The sequence below is a fragment of the Vigna unguiculata genome, chromosome 8, assembly GCF_037176805.1.
Source record: "Vigna unguiculata cultivar grain cowpea cultivar isolate G323 ecotype 2 chromosome 8, ASM3717680v1, whole genome shotgun sequence".
Classification (NCBI taxonomy): domain Eukaryota; kingdom Viridiplantae; phylum Streptophyta; class Magnoliopsida; order Fabales; family Fabaceae; genus Vigna; species Vigna unguiculata.
The window spans coordinates 28,736,634-28,756,998 of NC_140799.1; the positions used below are offsets into that span (position 1 = coordinate 28,736,634).

The following is a 20,365-nucleotide window of genomic DNA, read 5'->3' on the forward strand; positions in this document are numbered from 1 at the left end:
ACAAACTCATTTTCAAAAGTTATTCTTATAAGTCCAATAGGAAAACAAAAACTAAAAAGCACAATAAATAATATTTTAACGACTATTTATTTTTCTTTTTAGTAAATAGATTGAGCATATTTTATTCATTCAATGATAAAAAAATATTATTTAACTTTTTTCTTTAAAAACAGATAAAACAAATTATTATCTCTAAAATTATTTTGAATGATTGAATTTAATATTTTATGTATCTTTACTCTTTATATTCCTCAAACCTAATTTAAATTTAGTGTCTTATTAAGAAAGAATTAAAGGCACACGTTTTTGTTAGATTGTAGAGATTAATATTTATAATTAATTTTAAAATAAAATCATATTTTATTCTTTTTGAAATCCCACATTGTGAATTTTTTACATATCTTTTTCTTTAAATATATATATAATAATGGTGAAAATGCCATAATATTAATTTCTTGACAATAAATATCTCAGCTTTCAATTAATCACTCTTAAAATGAGTGACTTTCTTTATCTACTCGAATACCAAAATCTTTCTTCAAAACTTTTTTCGTTCAGCGTGCCAAATGACTTTGAGATAAGACTTCTTATTTTGCTATTTTCAATGGGACACATGACTTTGTCTACATCAGACATCTCATATTGTTCAACTATTCCCTCTTTTCATTTTAGTATAAAATAATTTATTCATTTATTTTACAATAAAAACATCTCCTTTCATTCTTAATTTTTTAAGATACATATAAATTTAAAAGAAATTTTTTTTATTTATATTTTTAAATTTGATCTAATTTGAAAGTCTTGCATGTGTGTATAAAATCTATCAGCTGTTTCATTATCTGTTGAACAAATTCGAAAAAAATAAAAGAAAATAAGATCCTATTTTTGTAATTATTAATCATAATAGAAAAAAAAATACATACTTTTTCATTTCGAAATCAATCATGCCCACAAAAGGTAATTTAGGCATGGGACATTAAATTTTGAGTCTAGTATCAATTTTGGATTGATTATGAAGTTGATGGCATGATGCCACACATTTTCTCAAACTTAACATTATCAAATGAAAATATTTTCTCCAAGCAGGAAATTAATCGAATTATCATTCCCATAGAATTCAAATGAGGTGAAAATATTTTACTTTTTTCTTTCCATTCACAAGAATTGTTTTCCTTTGGATTTTGCTGTATATTTTCAAAATTCAACTAAATATTTACAAGAAAATTTTCACAAAATATATATAATTTTAACAGTATCTCTTTTCCTCTCATCCTATATATATGTATAACACCATAGACTTAACCATATACCATATCTTGACTTTATAGTTCAAAGCCAAAGCTGGAAAACAAAGAACAAATCAATAAATTTCTTTTTTATCTTGATACACACAGAGCAACTATGTGTTTATGTTCATATTTAAAAACTACATTTCACATAACTTACTTTCCTTACATTGAAACAAAATAGTTTCTTCTCTATGCATTGAAATGTGTATAACTAAACACATTGTTGATTTTGGTCAATTTCAAATTAAGCTTATTCTAAGATACGATGATTGCTTTTATCATTAATACATCATTAACCCATCAAAACTTTGTTAGGAAGACCAGTATATAAGTATATATGTAAGTATATAATAGGTTAAAATATTCCTTTGGTCCATGTTTTTGTTGAAAATTCTCAAATAGGTCCTAAGATTTTTTTTAGTCTCAATTAGGTCCATATTTTTTAAAATGTGTAACAATTAGACCCATTCCGTTAGTATGGTGTTAACGGTGTTAAGGATATGCCACGTGTCAGCTTCTTATTTTTTTGAATTTTTGAATTTTGTTGAATTTTTTTTGAATTTTTTTTTGAATTTTTTTTGAATTTTTTTTTGAATTTTTGAATTTTTTTTTTGAAAATTATTCATGCCACGTGTCACATCAATATTGTGCCACGTGTCAAGTCAGTAAGGTGACACGTGTCAAGTCATTGTTTGAATATCAATTTGGTCCATATATTTGTTATTTTAATTATATTTCAGTCCATTTTTTTTTAATTTTCAATTTCATCCTCTCCAAATTGAGATCAAATTTAACTTTTATATAAATTTTATAATGATATTTTTATTAAACATTTTAACAATATTATGGACTGAAATGTAATAAAAATAACAAATATATGGACCAAATTGAGATTTAGACAATGATTTGACACGTGTCATCTTACTGACTTGACACGTGGCACAATACTGACGTGATACGTGGCATGAATAATTTTCAAAAAAAAAATTAAAAAAAATTCAAAAAAATTCAAAAAAAATTCAAAAAAAATTCAAAAAAAAATTCAAAAAATTCAAAAAATTCAAAAAAAATTCAAAAAAATTCAAAAAAATGTGGAGCTGACACGTGGCACATCTTTAACACCGTTAACTCTATACTAACGGAATGAGCCTAATTGTTACACATTTTCAAAAATATGAACCTAATTGAGACTAAAAAAAATCTTATGACCTATTTGAGATTTTTCAACAAAATCATGGACTAAGGGAGTATTTTAACCTATATAATAACATCTTTGTTTAGCCCTTTTCCTTTTTGGGCTAGCAAGGACTCTTCACTTCATTAGAGGACCATAGTAAGTTGGTAACGTGGATCATGTCTCAGTATATAATTCAAGCTTTCATTTATTTCCTTTTACTTTTGGTCTGCCAAAAGAAACAAGGAATATGTTTGCAATGGCTTTATAATTGCCAAGAATAACTTGCACATCTTCACATTTTTTATGACCAAATACACAAAAGAGGGTAGAATAGATTTTCACAGTCCCATTTCCTAGAAGGTCCTGTTAATTTTTGTTTTTCAGAGGTAAATGAGATTGAGACACATCAAAAATGTATCTGAATCCCCTGCTATTCATTTAAATTGCATTGTGATGTTGATGTTGCAGCACTACACTATACAAGTCACTGTACTTAAGGGACAAGGCTGGGACTGTGAGGTTGAATATTGAGTTGTGCACCACATAAAAACTTTGCAATAATTAAAACCCTCTCCACATTTGTTAGTTACAGTTGCAATCATGCAAATGCCAACCCCAATTGCTATGAGCCTTACTAACTTCCCACCCTCAAATTCTACTATACCCAGAATCTGTCTCCTCTCCCTAGCTGAATCTCTTAGCAAAATTTTTCATTAGGTATAATCAATTTTAGGCATTATTACGGAAGCTTCTATCTTTAGCTGATTAGATTGAGAAAGGTCTTTATCTTAGTTTGTGACAAAAAGGTAACGATGTTAAGTGTTTGAAAGGGGAGAGAATATATGCATTTATACTTGTAAGTTATGTATATGAAGTAGAGTGAAGTTGACAACTGGTGATTTGGTGGTATGATGAAGAGTGGGTGATTGAACATTGTGGAGTGAATGCTGCGCAAAAGAAGAAAGCATATGAGGAAGAATTAAGGGGAGAATATGAATGCATGCAAGGTGTTTGTGCTAAAACCTAAGACGAGATGATGATATTGGAAGGGTTAAAAATGAAGATTGATTGGTGGGAGTTGGTTGACGAAGGGCAGGTTGGGGGGTCATGTATAAATAATGTGAAAGTTCTTCCCAAAATCCCTTGAGTATAAAAGAGAGTAGATGGAAATCCAGCTCATAGTTCTTCAACACTGATATGACCCCACGTGGAGAGGACTGCCAGTTCACGGACTCGTTTGTTTTGCAGGGTTTTTTTAACATAAAAACCACAGGGTCCTTATAGCTGTCTCCTCGTCCCTAACGCTGGCAACAAGCAAGATAATGACTCCTTCTGCCTCTTTCTTTCTCTATGTGTGTGTATGTGTTTGTTACTCTGTTGTTTGTGGGGGTGTCTTGTGTGTTCCTAGTTGGCTTCTTTCACTGCCATAAAAACATTATACATGATCATTTTGGATGAATTAGGGTATCTTAAACACTAGATCCACACTCAAAACTTAAATCTTTATGTGTAATTCAACCTTAACCACACACCTTCACGTTCATGATTGAATCAAGTGAACACTATCAGATATTTGCAGATGAGATCAGTAGTTAGTGAGTAGTTTCATTCACATAGATTGTGATATAAACTATTTAGAAGATGAAATTCAATTCCATAATATTTTGATGTAAGGTCCAACTAAGACTTTGGAAGTGGGAGGAGGGAGATTTATATAAAAATAAAAGGTAAAAGAAATTCGTAGTTGAATTGAATAAAGTTGTTAATTTGGTGGCAGGAGGTGTGACTTTGAGGGTGGTGGGTTGTGGACAAGATAATGGTCTACCATTAGCTATAAAATAAGAGGGATATTAGCTTGGTATTAACAACTGTTAATGATGCGATTGATGAAGGAATGATACGATGGTGATGGATCTACATTATAGCTCTTAACAGTCTTTAGTTTTGTTTTCATTGTAGCCGGAAAATGGTTTCCAATCCAGCAATAATCACCAACCTTCAACAGAAAATTAAAAAAAAAAAGAAAAACAGAAAAAATGAATTAATAAAGAACAAAAGTATATCCTTTCTTTCAAACCTAACTGTAACTGTTCCCTTTCATTCTGGTTGATTTGCTGGTAATAGCTTATGATTAGCGGATTTGGGGTCATGTGGGATATAGTTTGGTCCCAACATAAAGAAAAAAGGTGTAACCATGATTGGTCCAGTTAATTACCCGAGCACATGATCTATGATCAAATATAATTAAGCAACAAAAGTTAAGTCAAATTGATATTGAAATTATTGTTTTTACTTTGTACATCAATATCTATATCTCATATGCGCATAACTTTTGCTGCAACAAACATTTTGGAAAAAGGAAGCGGACTGAGTAAAAATTTGATCTGCTTCATTCCATGTCTGTAGACCAAAGCTGCCAACGACAGCACGCACACCCTCTTGCTTATTATATACATCACACAACTTCTTCTTTTCATGTAAAAAGAACCATCTGATCATGATCAGAGGGTCCATATCTTTTGTTGTTGGAAAACTAACATTTTAACCAGTACCCTTTTGTTTTTTTGTTTGTTTCCTCACAATTATGCTTTGTATAATCAATATCAATATCAAATACAAAGGTGTGTTCAAACTTTGGTTAGTGAATACTTCTCCTAATAAACATTCATACAAACTGACATTATTGGAACTAATCCTTCCTACCCTTTTGCTTGTTAGCAGGGATAAACATTTGTTTTATAAAGAAGAGAATATAAGATCCATGTTTGAAAGTGAAGATAGGGTAGGGTGGTGTGTAATGTATTGGGAAAAAGAATGAGAAATGAGGGGAGAAGAAGAGAAGGACAAGGAAATAAGAGTTGTTTAAGTCAAAATGGAAAATTGATTGGATGGTGGGAGAGTATATTAATGCAGAGACAGAGGGGAAACACTTCAAGTGAGATAGTAACGCAGCTGTCACTTGTGATATACTACAAAGCCCACACCATCTCTTCCTTCTCTCTTTGGCCAGCAAATTAGAGTTTGCATCTGTCAGATCTCTTTCTCTCTCCTCCACCACCACCCTTTTTCAAACTCCCTTTTCCTTTTCTCTTAGAACAATAAATTATATATATATTTTTATAAAACAACTCCCTCTTTTTAATTATTTTTTTCCTTTTCGTATATTTTTGTTTTAATTAACTAACTCCTCTGTCACAAACAACCATCAAATAATAACGATACCACACCATCATAAACCATACCCACCACCCCTTTCCCTCAGCCTCTCTTCAAATTCAATGATTCTTGTGTCGTGAGGGGGGCGTTGTTGAATGGTGGAGTAGGACAACTACAAGACACGGTCACACGCAGAGGGAGAGAGAGAGAGAGCAGAAAACCAGAAGAGAAAATGGCAGTGACAAGTCAATAAGTAGAGATCAGAAGAAACAAGGACACCCTTTTGAGCTTAACTAGCTTTCATGCATAAACAAGGTCACCCTTTTCTTCCCTTGACACCATGGCTTACCCACATTACCGATCACAGTTCGGAGACACAACGTTCACTAAGGTCTTCGTTGGAGGCCTAGCTTGGGAGACTCCAACCGAAGAAATGCGCAAATATTTTGAGCAGTTTGGTGAGATTCTTGAAGCTGTCATTATCACTGATAAGAACACAGGAAAATCTAAAGGCTACGGATTCGTATGTTTCTCTCTCTCTCTCTATCTCTCTAACTCTTTACTCTGCCTCAAACTTGATTCTCTTTCACTGCAACATGTGTGTTGTTTGATTTGATCCTCATTACACACAAAACTTGTCCCATATAACAGGTAACATTCCGTGATCCAGAATCAGCTAGAAGGGCATGTGCTGATCCAAACCCAGTGATAGATGGAAGAAGAGCAAATTGTAACATTGCTTCTCTCGGAAGACCTAGACCATCACCACCAAGAGGTTAATTATTTTATATGCATTTTCTATCTTTCAATGTGATGAACATCATCATCATCATTATCACAATATCACTTATTATTATTATTATTATTATTATTATACATAGGATAATACATATATATAAACACAAACATATACACATAAATATAATATAATGTTTTGTTCCTTGATCAAATTTGTGGTTGTGTTGTGGGGGTGGTAATGCAGGAAGAGGTACATTCCAAGGAGGAGCACCAGGAACAGCTTCATACAGTGGTGTGCCGGCGGCAGGACCGCCGGCACTAGCACCGCAGCCGCCGCCGCCACCACCACCGCTGGTGTACCCGCCATATGGGTTAGTGAGTTAGCTTTGTACATTTACTGTGGGCATTTATTATTACCCATGTCTGTCACTCACAGTCAAAGAAACTGGTCCATGGCATTAATTGAGAACTGCATATAGACGCACACATTGCTGTCTACATATGTCGCTTGACTGCTCCCCCCCCAATTACAGTAGGTCTTGGTGACAGCGTGAAAATCCTCACGTATCATATCACCATTAAAAGTACACACAAGGCCAAACTTTCAACAACCATCATGTGCATTTCCTCCCCCTACTTTGCTTCCTCTTCCTTTTTTAACTACCACCACACTCAAAACCTTAATCAATTCAATTTTATTTCCTCCAATCTCATCACTTGATCAACTACTACATCAACTGTCAAAATAATGATAAAAGAAAGGTATTTATTACGACAAAAAACATTATTAAAAGAAAGGATATACTAAAGGTGACCGGTCGGATTATCTGCATTTATCTGTGTTTCTGATTGAGATTACTCATTGGCAAAACATGTTTTAAAATAAAGACCAATGTGACTCATTCTATGTATGTTGAAACTTGAAGGAAGAAAAAAAAAAATTACATTTTTCGCACTACAACCTGACATAGGGGTAAAATAGAGATGTGGGGAGGTTAGGTTTTCGTGTCTTTTAAAGAGGAGTGTTGCGATTCAGAAAAAATATTGTTGAGTTATTAATGTCATAAATTAAAGAAGGCCTAAGAAGATAGGGTGCTTGTAGATTTTACCTATCGATGAGAAACATTGCTTTGTAACTTATGTAATTGATGATGCATCTATGGTAATAGTAGAAATGTGGATGACAACAGGAACAGATCAATTAATATTTAATCCGTGGCAATGCATGTACATTTTTTTTATGTGTGATATATAGTGGTCCTGCGTCAATAAATTTGTTTTATAATCTTGTACATAATAAAATCCCTCAGCTCTCGGTACTTTTGCATGTCCTGTACCATCAAGTCATTTTCTCACCAGCAATGTTATTGTTGTCTTATGGGGTGTATTAGTTGGTAAATTAAAAGGTACTCTTAAAAAACCATGAACGGATAAACAAAAACAGAAGGGAAATTACTCTTATGTTAACTTCTTTCATTTTCTGAGGATTGTACGAGTAGGAGACACAGTATACAAACTTAAGTTTTTGGATGATATGTAACCGCAGAAAGCTAGTACAAAGAAATGTTGAAGATGAACAGTGTTACTTTATTTGTTTCTATTTACAACTTTTCTCCTTTGTTCTTTCTCTCAGGTGTTTCAAACCTCTTTTTCTTCGATAGTAAAGAAAAATAAAAAGTAACGTGGTTTTCTTATAGTTAATTAGGTTTATTTGAATTTGATATATTAACATTAGCCGAATCTTTTGTCCTCTAAGTTTCTACTGTAGGGTATTGAATTTCACTGTGTATATATGTTGTCTCTTGTTAATCGTAAAGTTGAAGATATTATTATACTGCAAAATAAAATATTAAGATTTTGAGCGGGTGGTTGAACTTTTTGAATCACCTAGAAAGTTCTACCAAATAATAGTTGATAATTCTTTATACGTTCTATCAGAAATTTCCTTCCTTAAACTCTACTCTGTCAGTTCCAACGAGGATGCATAGTTTATACTTTTATGTGCATGCAAAATTTCATATCATTGGATGCCACCTTGACCATTCTTTATATATATTGCTTTATTCCTTCCTTTTTCTGCTTGATGGGGCAACTACATGTTCATAATTCCTGAGCCACAAAAAAGACCCTTATCACTGAATCAGTCATAACTAATTCAATCTCAAGGACCATGCATACCATACCATGCCATGCCATGCCATACCATACATACCACACGCAATAGCACTAACTCTCATTACACATTGATGAATTTAGGGGTCCCACATGACAACTAATATTAATGGTTTTTTTTCCTCACTGGTTTTTGCTGGGAAAACCTAACATGTTAAGTTCAGTGTCAGTCCACAACAATAGGAGTCTTCCATTTTGAGCATTGCTTCTCAAAGAAACAAATGCACCTCTGCATTAACGTATTTCCTTCTATATTTGCTTGGTGATTAAATTGCTTTCAAATCTCTTTGCAGCTACCCTACCTACACCCCTGATTATGGGTACCATCAAGTAAGCATCTTTTCTCCCTCCAATCAATTAAGAACATGTAGTTTATTTTTTTAATGATGTCAGGTTGGTTGCAAATAATGGAGAACAGTTGTGTAACATTTTTGCTTGGTTAATGATTGTGCACATTTGTGTGAGCACAGGCCACATTGTATAACCCACAAATTCAGCAACCACAATACTACCAACAACTCTATGGACCATCCTCCTCCACCATGGGTTCCCCTTATTACTATGGCTATTCTGTGCAAGCACCAAGAAGTACCTTTTCCTCACCCCAACCACATCGTTTACCAGCTGGACCCTCTTATCTATACTACCCTACACCCATGGAACCCTCATTTTCTGCATATCGTCCACCACCTCAGTTGCAACCACTTCCAATAAGGCAACCCTCTCCTTCCCCTAGTGGTACTATTCCTTTTCTCTTCTCAAACTTTATATATACACAAACTTTTAAATAATGCATTCATTCACTCATAAAGAAGAAAAAAACTGCATTCTTGATTCTGTATTTGGTCTATCTTAACTTGCATTTTATATGTATGTGAGTTAAATGTATGCATAATATACCACACATGGTCACAGAGGAGTGTGGAGTGAAAGAGAGAGGTGCACAGAGATTTATGAATTATGATGCACTTACTGACACACAATATATATTATGATTTGGCTGTAACATGTGGCCATAGGGGTCCACATGGGCAACCCCAGCCCCATGTGAATGAGCTGTCTCGGTTGTGCCATGAACCGTATAATGTATGGGTCAATGTGGAAGAAAGTCATGACAGAGGGAGAGGGTCATCATGTAAAGTAACAGTGAATGCATGTGGTTTCAGTAGGAAAAAAAACATATATTGTGGTGGTTAAATTCTTTAAAGAACCAGTCAAATGATCTTGCTTCCATGCATTGGCCCACACTGCATGTTTGACACATACTACCACTGCTGTAACTTTTATTATTAAACAAATCTGTGCAGTAACCGAAACAAGTTAACTTTTTTCTTGTTCCAGATCACCGTATGACAGTTATATTAAACTATAATTGATCTGTGTTTTATCAAACAAGGAATCAACATGAACTCTGTACTATCTGAGTGTTTTTTAGTTTAGATACCAGTTTTCTTTTCAATTTTCATATTCACTTCTTCCAACAAGCACACACACTGATATGTATGTATATATATATTATTGTATAGAGATTACTAATTGATTAGAATTTGAATGATGAACACAATGTGACAATTGTTTATTATGATTGGTTGTGATCAGACTCACAGACTCAGCAACGTACCTCGTCCGAGGCAGCAGGTGGAGTAGTTATAACTTCGGAAAGTTCAAATAGCCAAGGGAGGAACTGATAAATATATATACCTGCTAAGTTTCAACTGTATAATCTTCAAATTAAATTTTATCACATTAATTCTTGATCTTTTTTCCACATGATCATATCTTCATTTTTTTGGTCCACATGCTGTAGCTTTTAGGAAATAATGGTTCTCATCAGATTAGTTGTGTTCCCCACAGCTATGGCATTCAAAAGTTGGACTAATCTACTTCATGGAGATTGTCTTCATTTCTCTTTTCCTTCTTTTCAAGGAGATCTTCACTTATATCATTTTTCCTAATTAATTCTATTTTCCTTTTAAGTTATACTTTCTCCCACTGTAAGAGCTTAACATGCATGGTGCATCCTCAAATAATACAGAAATTAATCAGAGCTCTTAAATAAGACATTTTGAATTTTGTTTAAGATCCCATGTCTTTAAATCACGGTTGGCAAGATGTTTATTTATGGATAAAATAAATTCTATAAAATGATATTTTTCTAAAAGAATAAAAATTGTACCGATTTTATTTTGAAATTAAATTTGTGTTGTAGGGTAAGGGTAAATATGAGAGATTTGATGTTACGAGCAATTTTCATTCGTCTGTTTATGATTTTTCTCAATCCTAATAGCAAGGTGCAAAGATGTTTTACCAAAGGAAGGGGAAATATGAAAAACAAAACAAAACAAGGGGGTGATGGGACAGCTGGGGCATAAAATGTCAAAGAAAATCATGGATTTTTTTTTTTAAGAAGACAAATGTTTAACCATTCTTTGTAAACTAGTATTATTTATTGATTTTGTTTTCGAAAATATATTGTTAGCAAATGAAACTTTTTTTGAACAAGCTCTTCAAGTATATCTGCAACTCCAATTATTAATGATCTTTTACAAAATTAAAAGTCCACATATATCATAGAAGTTTTCATTTATTTTTTGTCTCTCAAATATACAGGTTTTATTCTCTTTCTCTTTCTAGATATTTCTTCTAAATAATTATGCTTGTGATGTTCTAATTAAAATTGTATCTTCATATATAGAGAACTATTTTTCTTGATTGTAACCTCAAAAATTTTAATGGCTGGAAGAAAGTGTTGATGAACTCAAGCTACTCAGTACAAAAACAATCTAATGAAAGAATTTACAAAAATATGATGGGCCAAACAGCTACTGACATACAATTTTTTCATAAAGCTGATATGCTTTAAACTTGCAGAGATAGGAAGGAATATTTAGATTGTGAGATATAAAGACCAAGTGCAAGAAATTTAAAATTCTTACAGAAAAATCTTGAGTAATTGGTCAAGGATGGGATAGAATAAATGTTTAAAAAATGAATTTGTATACAAAAACTCGATTCTGGATCAGTAGAGCTAATAATTCACCTTTTATTTTCATGTTTGTCTAACTTCAACTCTATTGATTGTTAACTCGTTATAATTACTTCAATTATTTTGTTCAATATTATAAATGTCATCTTCTAATTGGTCATTTGTGACTTACACCACCATTAGACGTTTTCATGCTTTCATTCTAAATCTATGTGGGGAATTTATAAAAGTTTATAATGTAAGTAAGCCATTTTGACCTTTCTCAATGATCCGTATGATAGATAAATATAATCTTAGATATGATGTTTAAGATATATTATGAAAGAATTAATTGATAAATAACAAATGATGTGATCGTGATAAGATAACTTGATTAGAAGAGTCCAAGTTCTATGCTGAATTTAAGTCATTTAGAATCCTTATTTTGTGCTGAATTTTGTTGTGTTGTCTCTTTAGTTCACCTAACATGAAAAAGAACTAATAAAAATATTCAAATTCATTTGAATAACATTTAAAACAAGTAATATGATTATATATATATATATATATATATATATATATATATATATATATATATATATATTCCTTTGAATTGTTAATAATCAATTACCAATTTCTTGGTTAATTTAAGAGTCTAAAATATTGGTTAGAGACATATAATTATGAAATCAGAATAAATTAAAAAAAAGTGTATATGTTGGAAATAAAATAATATTAAACAACTTATATAAGGTTTAAAAACTTGATGAATAAACAAACTTTCATAATGAGTATTAAAATTGCTACATCATTAACAAGGTAATTAAGAAAAATCTTAGTTGATTAAAGAAATACCCGCTGCCCATAAAAAAGAAGGAATACCCTTCACCTTTGTCAAAGTTTGGTAGTAATCCGGTCTGTTTTGGTGTTTTTCAAATGAATAGTAAAAGGAGTGAAGTTAAATGTTTCCTCTAATAAATCTATTTATTGATTTTCTTTTAATTTAAGGAAAGTTGTGATTATATATATATATATATATATATATATATATATATATATATATATATATATTTATATTGATGAAAGTATATGCACAACACTTACATTTATCGATATTCACCAAGTTTGTTAAATTATGTTTTAATCAATAAATGATTAAAAGATATTGAGTCAAAAATTTGGATTAAATATTTTCAATTATGGTACATGAATTGAATTGAGTTTAAGAACAATGAAAGAACTCTACGAAGTAAATTACAAATTAAACTGAATAAAGGCAAATAATAAAAAAATAAGTATAAAATAGAAAATGATAAAAAATTTAGTTTGTATAATTTGAATATGCCTACAATCTATGTTTATAAAGGAACAAAATGATTAGTTAGAATTGTAAATAAAATTCTAACTAAGTAAAATGTATATAATCAGTGGCGGAACTTGACCACAAATTTTAGGGGCCAAATTATATTTTTTATATATAAATTATTTTTTTTAATTAAAAAAAAAAATTTCTTACATAATTTTTTATTCAAAATAAGCACTCATGACAATATAATCCAAACAATATAACAATAATATATATGAAAGAGTAACATAAAGTTTATCATCAACAATAATATATAAAAAAAAAAACAAAAGTTACCTTTAGTCAAAATGCTCCTCCAACTTTTAAAACCTATAAAAAAACATTTAAAAAGTTAAAACATGTTAATGACAATCAACTTATTGCCAATTAAAATTCAATGAAAATAAACTCAATTACATGTAACAATGGAAAACATCTGAGTCAGGTCGTCCGCTTGGTGTTTTACTAAAAAGATAGCACGGTAAGCAATATGTTGCATCTTTTAATGGTGAATACTATAACCATGAAGGAAATAAGCTAAACCATGTGTATTGAAATCTTCTTGGATGATCATATTTCCAGACAACAGATAATTTTCTAGATGCATTTGATATGGACCCCATTTTAGATAAGCCATTCGTACCTCATCAATTTGATTTGGTAGGTATTTCAGATTTGAAGACGTTTCCCCGGATCACGTTCTAAAGTATTTTCAAATTCATTATATGTAACTTTAGGAACCTTAGAGAGTTGTTTTTCGTTTTCTTCAATATTTGGATTATCATGAAGTTTCTCAATTTTAGACGACGTAGATGCATTTTTTTCATCTTCATCACAAACCTTCCTCTTGAAAAAAGAATCAATTCTTTTACTCTTTATCATATTTTTTCTAATATAAATTTGTCAATTCTTTTACAAAAAAATAAAATTATGAATACCTCAAATTAAATCTTAAAAGCAAGACTCAATATTTTAAGAAAACTAATAACTTCTAAATGATTAGCTTCCCTTACCTTAGAGTAGATTCCTAATCTTGCTCTTCCCTTACACAACTTCAAAGCCTAAAATAGCTCTATCTACACAAAGAAGAGTTTGATCAACAATTAAAGCATGATTTTATGATCTCTAACAGATAGAGATATGCCTAGAGCATAGAAAAGCCACATACAAGAGGAAAACAAATTGCTTAAAAAAAAGAAGGGAAAAAATGAACTTACTCACAAGAAGAAATTGCTCAGTCCAACATGTTCATTAACTCTTCAATTTTGTCGTAGTGCAATTTAATTTTGAAAATAATAAGGAAATGATGGTGAAAATTGAGATAAAAATAAAACGAGAGAAAGAAATGGAAGCACAAAAGTGAAAAAACCAAATAAAAAGGTATAAGAAATTATAATAGAGAAAAAAACGTGATTTTTAAATTAAAAAAAATACAAATTAAATTAATATAAATAAAGTAATAATATATAAATAAAGTAATAATATATATATATATATATATAAAATAAAATAAAAATCAATTAATATAAATAAAAAAATAATATATAAATATTATTTTTTAAATAAATAGAAAAAAAAAAGAAAAAAAAAATGGTTGGGGGAGCCATGGCTCCCCTATGTCATAACCTTCTTCCGCCAATGTATATAATGATTAGTATTTGTTATGTGATATGTATCTTAGACCATCTACCTTTAGATATCTACGAGCAGAAGATTTACCTTAGAAAGAATAGCACACACAAATCTATGAATTGCACCTTAGAATGCAATCTTTTCACTTGAAATTATTATCAATAATTGTTGGGAATAGTCCAAGTGTGAGTCAAAGTTCCACATTGGTTAGAATAGACAAAGTTAAACACTATATAAAAATAAAGACCTATAACATCATTGTCTTAAGGTTTTGGGATTAAAGTGGTGTCAAAGGCCTTATATGTGTAAGACTAATGTCATATAACCATATGGAACCATAATCTCTCAATGACTATAACCATATGATGAAAGAAAAATATATAACTAACAGTGGTATATTAGAGCCGATGGTTCGAAGTGATTGATCGCATAACCATAACTATAACTATAACCATAACCCATATATAACCAAAACATATGAAGAAATATAAAACCCAACAATAACATATATTTAACAAGTGTACATGATGCATAAACTTCCTCTTAAAAATTGATTAAGTGAAAACATCTCTTTGTGGCTCAACACCATTTTTGTCGCTCAATCGCGTCAACTCAATTCATCCCAATTTTGTAATGTTTTCTATCAATTCTGTTTGTTTTCCTTTGATTCTCTCCTTTGGTGTTCCATTATGAAAATAAACTAAATTAGGGTGAATTATTATAAAATTATTAACAATCAAAGCTAGATAAGTGCTAAAATCATCTAAATTTTCACTCAATTTGGGCACTTATCAATCATCTTCACATCAATCCTCTCCTTAGTATAAAGAAAGTGATACCATATTGAAAATGATCCTTGACTAAAAAAAATGCACTCAAACTATCACAAAAAAATATTATTGTCTTCCCTTAAGTAAATCTCATATTGTCTATCAAACTCTTCTACTGAATACCCTACTTACTCACATCTACCAATGCCATATACTCCCATTTAGTGGTAGAAGAAACTACTTTTAGTTGGAGCGTAGCCCAAATAACCAATGAGATGTCAATTGTTAATGTGTAGCATGCCATGAATTGTCTACCATATAAGTCTCCAACATAGTCAGAGTTTAAGAGCAGTGCCAAAGTATTTTGTGAATCATCTTTGAACATAATCCCAATGTCCTCAATTTCTTTCAAATATCTTATATTTGTTTCAAAGTCTACCAATGTTGCTTTTAACATAAGAAACATAAGATATATATATATATATATATATATATATATATATATATATATGCTCACAACTTTAACACTTTCCATAACAAAACATCTCAACATCTTTTGTATGTATTTTCTTTGACATAAGAATAACTTATTTTGAGCTCAATCTCTCTCCATCCCTCAAAATCTTCTTAGTTTCACCCATATGCTTCATTTCAAATCCATGAGATGTTATCAATAATGACTTTTTTTTGTTATCTTAACTCCATCATGAGATGTTATCAAGATTTTTTCTACATACTACAGTAGGTAGATGAATTCACCATTCTCCACCTTTTGATGATAGACATATGGGTTATAAGGACATTTGTTATTTCTTTAAGAGAGGATGAACAAATCAAACCATGTATACCATTGTCTAGGGATATGTTTTCAATATAATGACTTCTCTAGTTTATATACACATTTCTCCTCACCTACCACATCAAAACCTTAAGACTAACACATTAGAATATCTTCCTTTAGTTGGCCATGGAGGCAAATCATCTTCACACACTACAAAAAAATAATTAATTAATAGTGGTTTAAAACACCGTTACAAAATTATACAATTTTGACAACAAATTTTTAACCGCTAATATTAATTTAAAAAACATTAACTTTATTGATTATGTTTTTACAAAATTTGAATTCACGTAGTGTTTGAGTTTTCAAATTCCTAATGATTTTAGGCTCTGAAATTCCTCTTTCTTCGTACCATACATCAACACTACCACTACCATCATCACCTCTATCGTTACCACACTCTTCAAGCTTCTCGGATAGACACTTCTTGGTATTATTTGTCATGTCCTTAGTGCTAGGTTTTCGACAAAACATAGGGGGTTACTTGCAGAAAGGGCTACAACGATTAAGTCAACAAAAACTCTTAAAAGTCAAATCTTAGATTATGCACTAATGAAACATACCTTTAATTGCCAGGGTTCATTCTTATTTATAGAAAACTAATCTTGTTTTCCTTGGTTTAGACCATGGTTTAGGCCTTAGTTATCTCTTTAGTGGCCCAATCATTTATTGGGCTTATGTGGGCCTGGTTGGCCCAAGTTTTGGGTTCAACACCATTTTTCACAGTGGTTTAACTTTGTTCTAAGTTAGAGTATATGGCGTTACTTGTTATGCTAGGTGTTTGAGGAGGTCGTGTAGTTAATGAACATGGTTGTCATGTAGATTTTCGTTGTTTCACCATTGTATGTTTAGTTGTTGCTTGTATGGTATTTCTTTAGGCTTAATGGTTGTTTGCGAGTTAGCAATCTTTCCTAAGATGACAGATAATCCGAGTATTATGATTCAACAATGAACTTCGGTTATTGTGGTACATAACGACCAATCTGGCCACTAGTGGTTTATAGCGACCGATCCGGCCACTAGGAGTGCATAATGGCCAATCTGGCCACTAGGGGTACATAGCGGCCAATCTGGCCATTAGGAGTACATAGCGGCCAATCTGGCCACTATGGTACAATTTGATTTATGCTTTTCTACTTGTAATTTAAGTTGAGATTTTGTACTCGTTCAAAATTCTTGTCATTTTACTTTTGTATGTCAAGTTGATGTCTATTTATAGGATAATGACATTCATTGTATTGGTTATTTATGTAACTTCTATTACTCTATTCCTTGGGAATGAATCCTTTCATGATTGTTTTAACATTGGCATAAAACATCAATTGTGCTATTCAATGAATATGGTGCTAGAGCCATAAATGAAAGATACATGCTTTTTAAGAAGGAGTTGCTGAATAACAACACATGCCACATAATTCAGTCTACTCTCCAAACCAAGTTTAGAGCACCCTAAATTGAAAACTAAAGAAGTGAAGATTTTCTCCATTTTTTTCTCTTTTGTATCTCTTTGTGTTTCACTAAGTTCTTGGTAGGTGGTGTTAGTCTAATAAACTTCATTTCCTTTCCAATACACAAATTAGTGACCCTGTGAAAAGATTATCTATTCTATGTTTAAAATATAATTTTCAATGTGGCTTTCTACTTGACTAACTTAACCATATTCTTGTTTAAATTGTTCAGAACCAACATTATGTAGAGTGCGGAAAGAACATTTCAACTTATTAGAGCAAAAAGGACTTTGTTTTCGAATTTTGGTTTCCATAAATAAGAGTTATAGGTATATCATCTAATATATATTGTTTTCATCAATAGACTTTGACTTTCTTTTTAAAGAACCTAAAAGCAAGAATTAGAGTGATGTGGTAATTATAACAATGATGAACCTTTCAATGCTTCAACAACTGGGGTCATGTAAGGTATGGATTACATAGTGGTTATAGTCCTTTATGGATAAAAAAACATAGTAGTTATAGTCTTGATTATTTTTTAAGCATATTCTTTGGTAAGTCTACTTGCTTATGGAGGTTACTAAGTTGCACCACTCCAACCTTAATCAATTCTCCATCAATTAAAATTATCTCAACTTGTGGCCTAAGAGTATTGAATTTCTTGGTAACTTAATACTCACTGCCTTACTTGCAATAGACATAGCAACGTCCCTAGTAAGTTGCCAACTTTGTGTTGCTTTTCTTACTGCTTTCTAGATTGTTATCAATCAAACTCTTAAATTAGAATCACCACCATACTTGTTCCATTCAACACTTTTCTTTTGAAACAATTATTAATTTTTCTTTTGAAGCATCACACAATGAAAACAAAATCGGTAATCTTAAAATGTAAGAAAAAATAAAAATTGGTCAAAGTTGCATAGATAAATTAAAGTACTGTGAATTCATTTGAACAATGGTGCCTAAGTCAGAAAAATTAAAATTTGGAATTAGGTAGTTGATTACTTGCCCTCAGTTGCCTTAATGGAATATAGGCCAAGTTTTGTGATGTATGAGCCCCACGTTTAAAGAGGAGATCTACTAACTCTTTTAAGATATTGGTCCTCAAGTGTGTTAGTGGAAAGTCTCCAATGGATTGGCTCTACATCAGGATTGGTTCTTGTTAAAATGGTTTTAGGATATTGACTATAGTATGCTAAAAGACTCCATTGCTTTAGGTGGACGTGACTTATGTTGCTCTTATTTCCCTAATAGAAAATTGATTCAGGTTAGCTTCCAAATTAACTTTATGGTTCATGTAATTTTAGGTATCATCATTACATAACACATAGTACAGGTCTTCTTGCATTGTGTATATAATAATCACCTAAGTTATAGGAGGAACTGAAAAGGTATTAAAAAAGTATGATTTGGTTGTTTGGGGTTTGGTTTTATGTGGTGAGATTGGTTTATCATCATCTAGAATTGATTTGGCTTTCTGCACAATCTCACCCTAGAAACCAGACTTCTAGTTGTTATTTATGTAAGCCTCAAAGCTCTACATTCATTTATTCATTAATTAAAAGAATTAATAGAATTGTGTTGTTTCATATGTTTTATTCCTTGTGCATAAAATGTTGTTTCTATTGCATTGTTCAATAACTTTAGGTAATCTCTAGCATATTGCAACCTGCAGAATACATGCCAGAAAATTTAACTATGTACTTTGCATGGTTGTGAGGTGCCATACTTGCCAAAGTAGTTTTTCCTCAATATCAACATGTAACTAAGGCAGACTATGATGAAATTGGGCCTTCCATTGTTCACAAGAAATGCTTTTGATGGGATTCAACTACCCAATATTTGCAAACAACCAGTTCCTTTACACTTATATTAGCACATATGGATAGACCCTCATTTGACTTTAGATAATTCTAGACTTGCAAGATGTATATGTGCTTGCCTGATTTTAAAAATTGTAGTGGATATTCATTAACTAAATGAAATCATATTTCCATGTTTAGGTGTATTGGCACCACAAGTGGATGACTTCAGTAAAACCTTCCTTTGCCAAAATCATGTCTATTCTCTAAGCATTTTCAGTTGTGTTAAGAGCATATATTGTATATAAGCATTGAGACCTAAATTTCAATGTATCTGTGTACCATGGCAGTTTTCTACAACCAACAAGAACATGATATCATTGAACAAGATTGTTCCCTCCCTGCTTGTTCTCAAGGAGTTGATCATCCAATAACAGGTTTTGTAGAAACAACAAGAATTAGAGATGGTATTCCAATTGGTAACCAAGTTCCCCTATTTTATACTCTAATTACTGTTTTCATTATGCTATGCTTTCTTTTCTTGAATTTTTTTAATTATTTTATATTGTTAAGTTAAATGTTTGACAAAGGAACATGCATTGAACATAATCAAATTTAATTGCATTGAACACACATTGTACCATGCTCTTAAACTTTTAAAATACATTGAAGTTTTACTATAAATGTATGATATTATGTCCACCAATCTCAAGAATTCTAGTAGAGTTTTTGAGATTTAAGTAGTGAATTTTAGAAGTCTTGTTAGGAGTTAATTTTTGAGTAAATTTTTTGTCATTCTTAGTCCATTAGAACTTGTGTAGACAATTTACAATTTAAAAATATTTTTTGTAATTTTTAATTGTTAAAATATGATATATTTTTTTTGGTTTCTAACCATAAAAAATGATATATTTTGTGGCGATTTTTAACCGTCAAAATATGATATATTTTGTGGCGATTTTTAGTCGTGAAAATGATATATTTTGTAGCGGTTAACTGTTAAAATATGATAAAATATCATAAAAGAAAA

The 20,365-nt window shown here is 31.2% G+C and overlaps 1 protein-coding gene across 1 annotated transcript; it reads left to right on the forward strand.

Moving 5' to 3' along the window:
- The first annotated feature begins 5,667 nt into the window (after positions 1 to 5,667).
- On the forward strand, positions 5,668 to 10,512 carry LOC114195388 (uncharacterized). The gene is made up of 6 exons (XM_028085840.2): positions 5,668 to 6,145; positions 6,274 to 6,397; positions 6,605 to 6,731; positions 8,826 to 8,862; positions 9,003 to 9,270; positions 10,132 to 10,512. The coding sequence occupies exons 1-6, from the start codon at positions 5,963 to 5,965 to the stop codon at positions 10,218 to 10,220; spliced, it is 828 nt and encodes a 275-aa protein (XP_027941641.2). The 5' UTR covers positions 5,668 to 5,962; the 3' UTR covers positions 10,221 to 10,512.
- Positions 10,513 to 20,365: the final 9,853 nt, after the last annotated feature.

What these genes read in the sequence shown, in the direction of transcription:
- LOC114195388 (XM_028085840.2), top strand. Translation starts at nt 5,963, where the DNA reads ATGGCTTACCCACATTACCGATCACAGTTCGGAGACACAACGTTCACT. An exon ending in TAGACCATCACCACCAAGAG is followed by an intron (nt 6,398 to 6,604) that starts GTTAATTATTTT and finishes GTGGTAATGCAG; the next exon opens with GAAGAGGTACATTCCAAGGA. An exon ending in ACCCTCTCCTTCCCCTAGTG is followed by an intron (nt 9,271 to 10,131) that starts GTACTATTCCTT and finishes GGTTGTGATCAG; the next exon opens with ACTCACAGACTCAGCAACGT.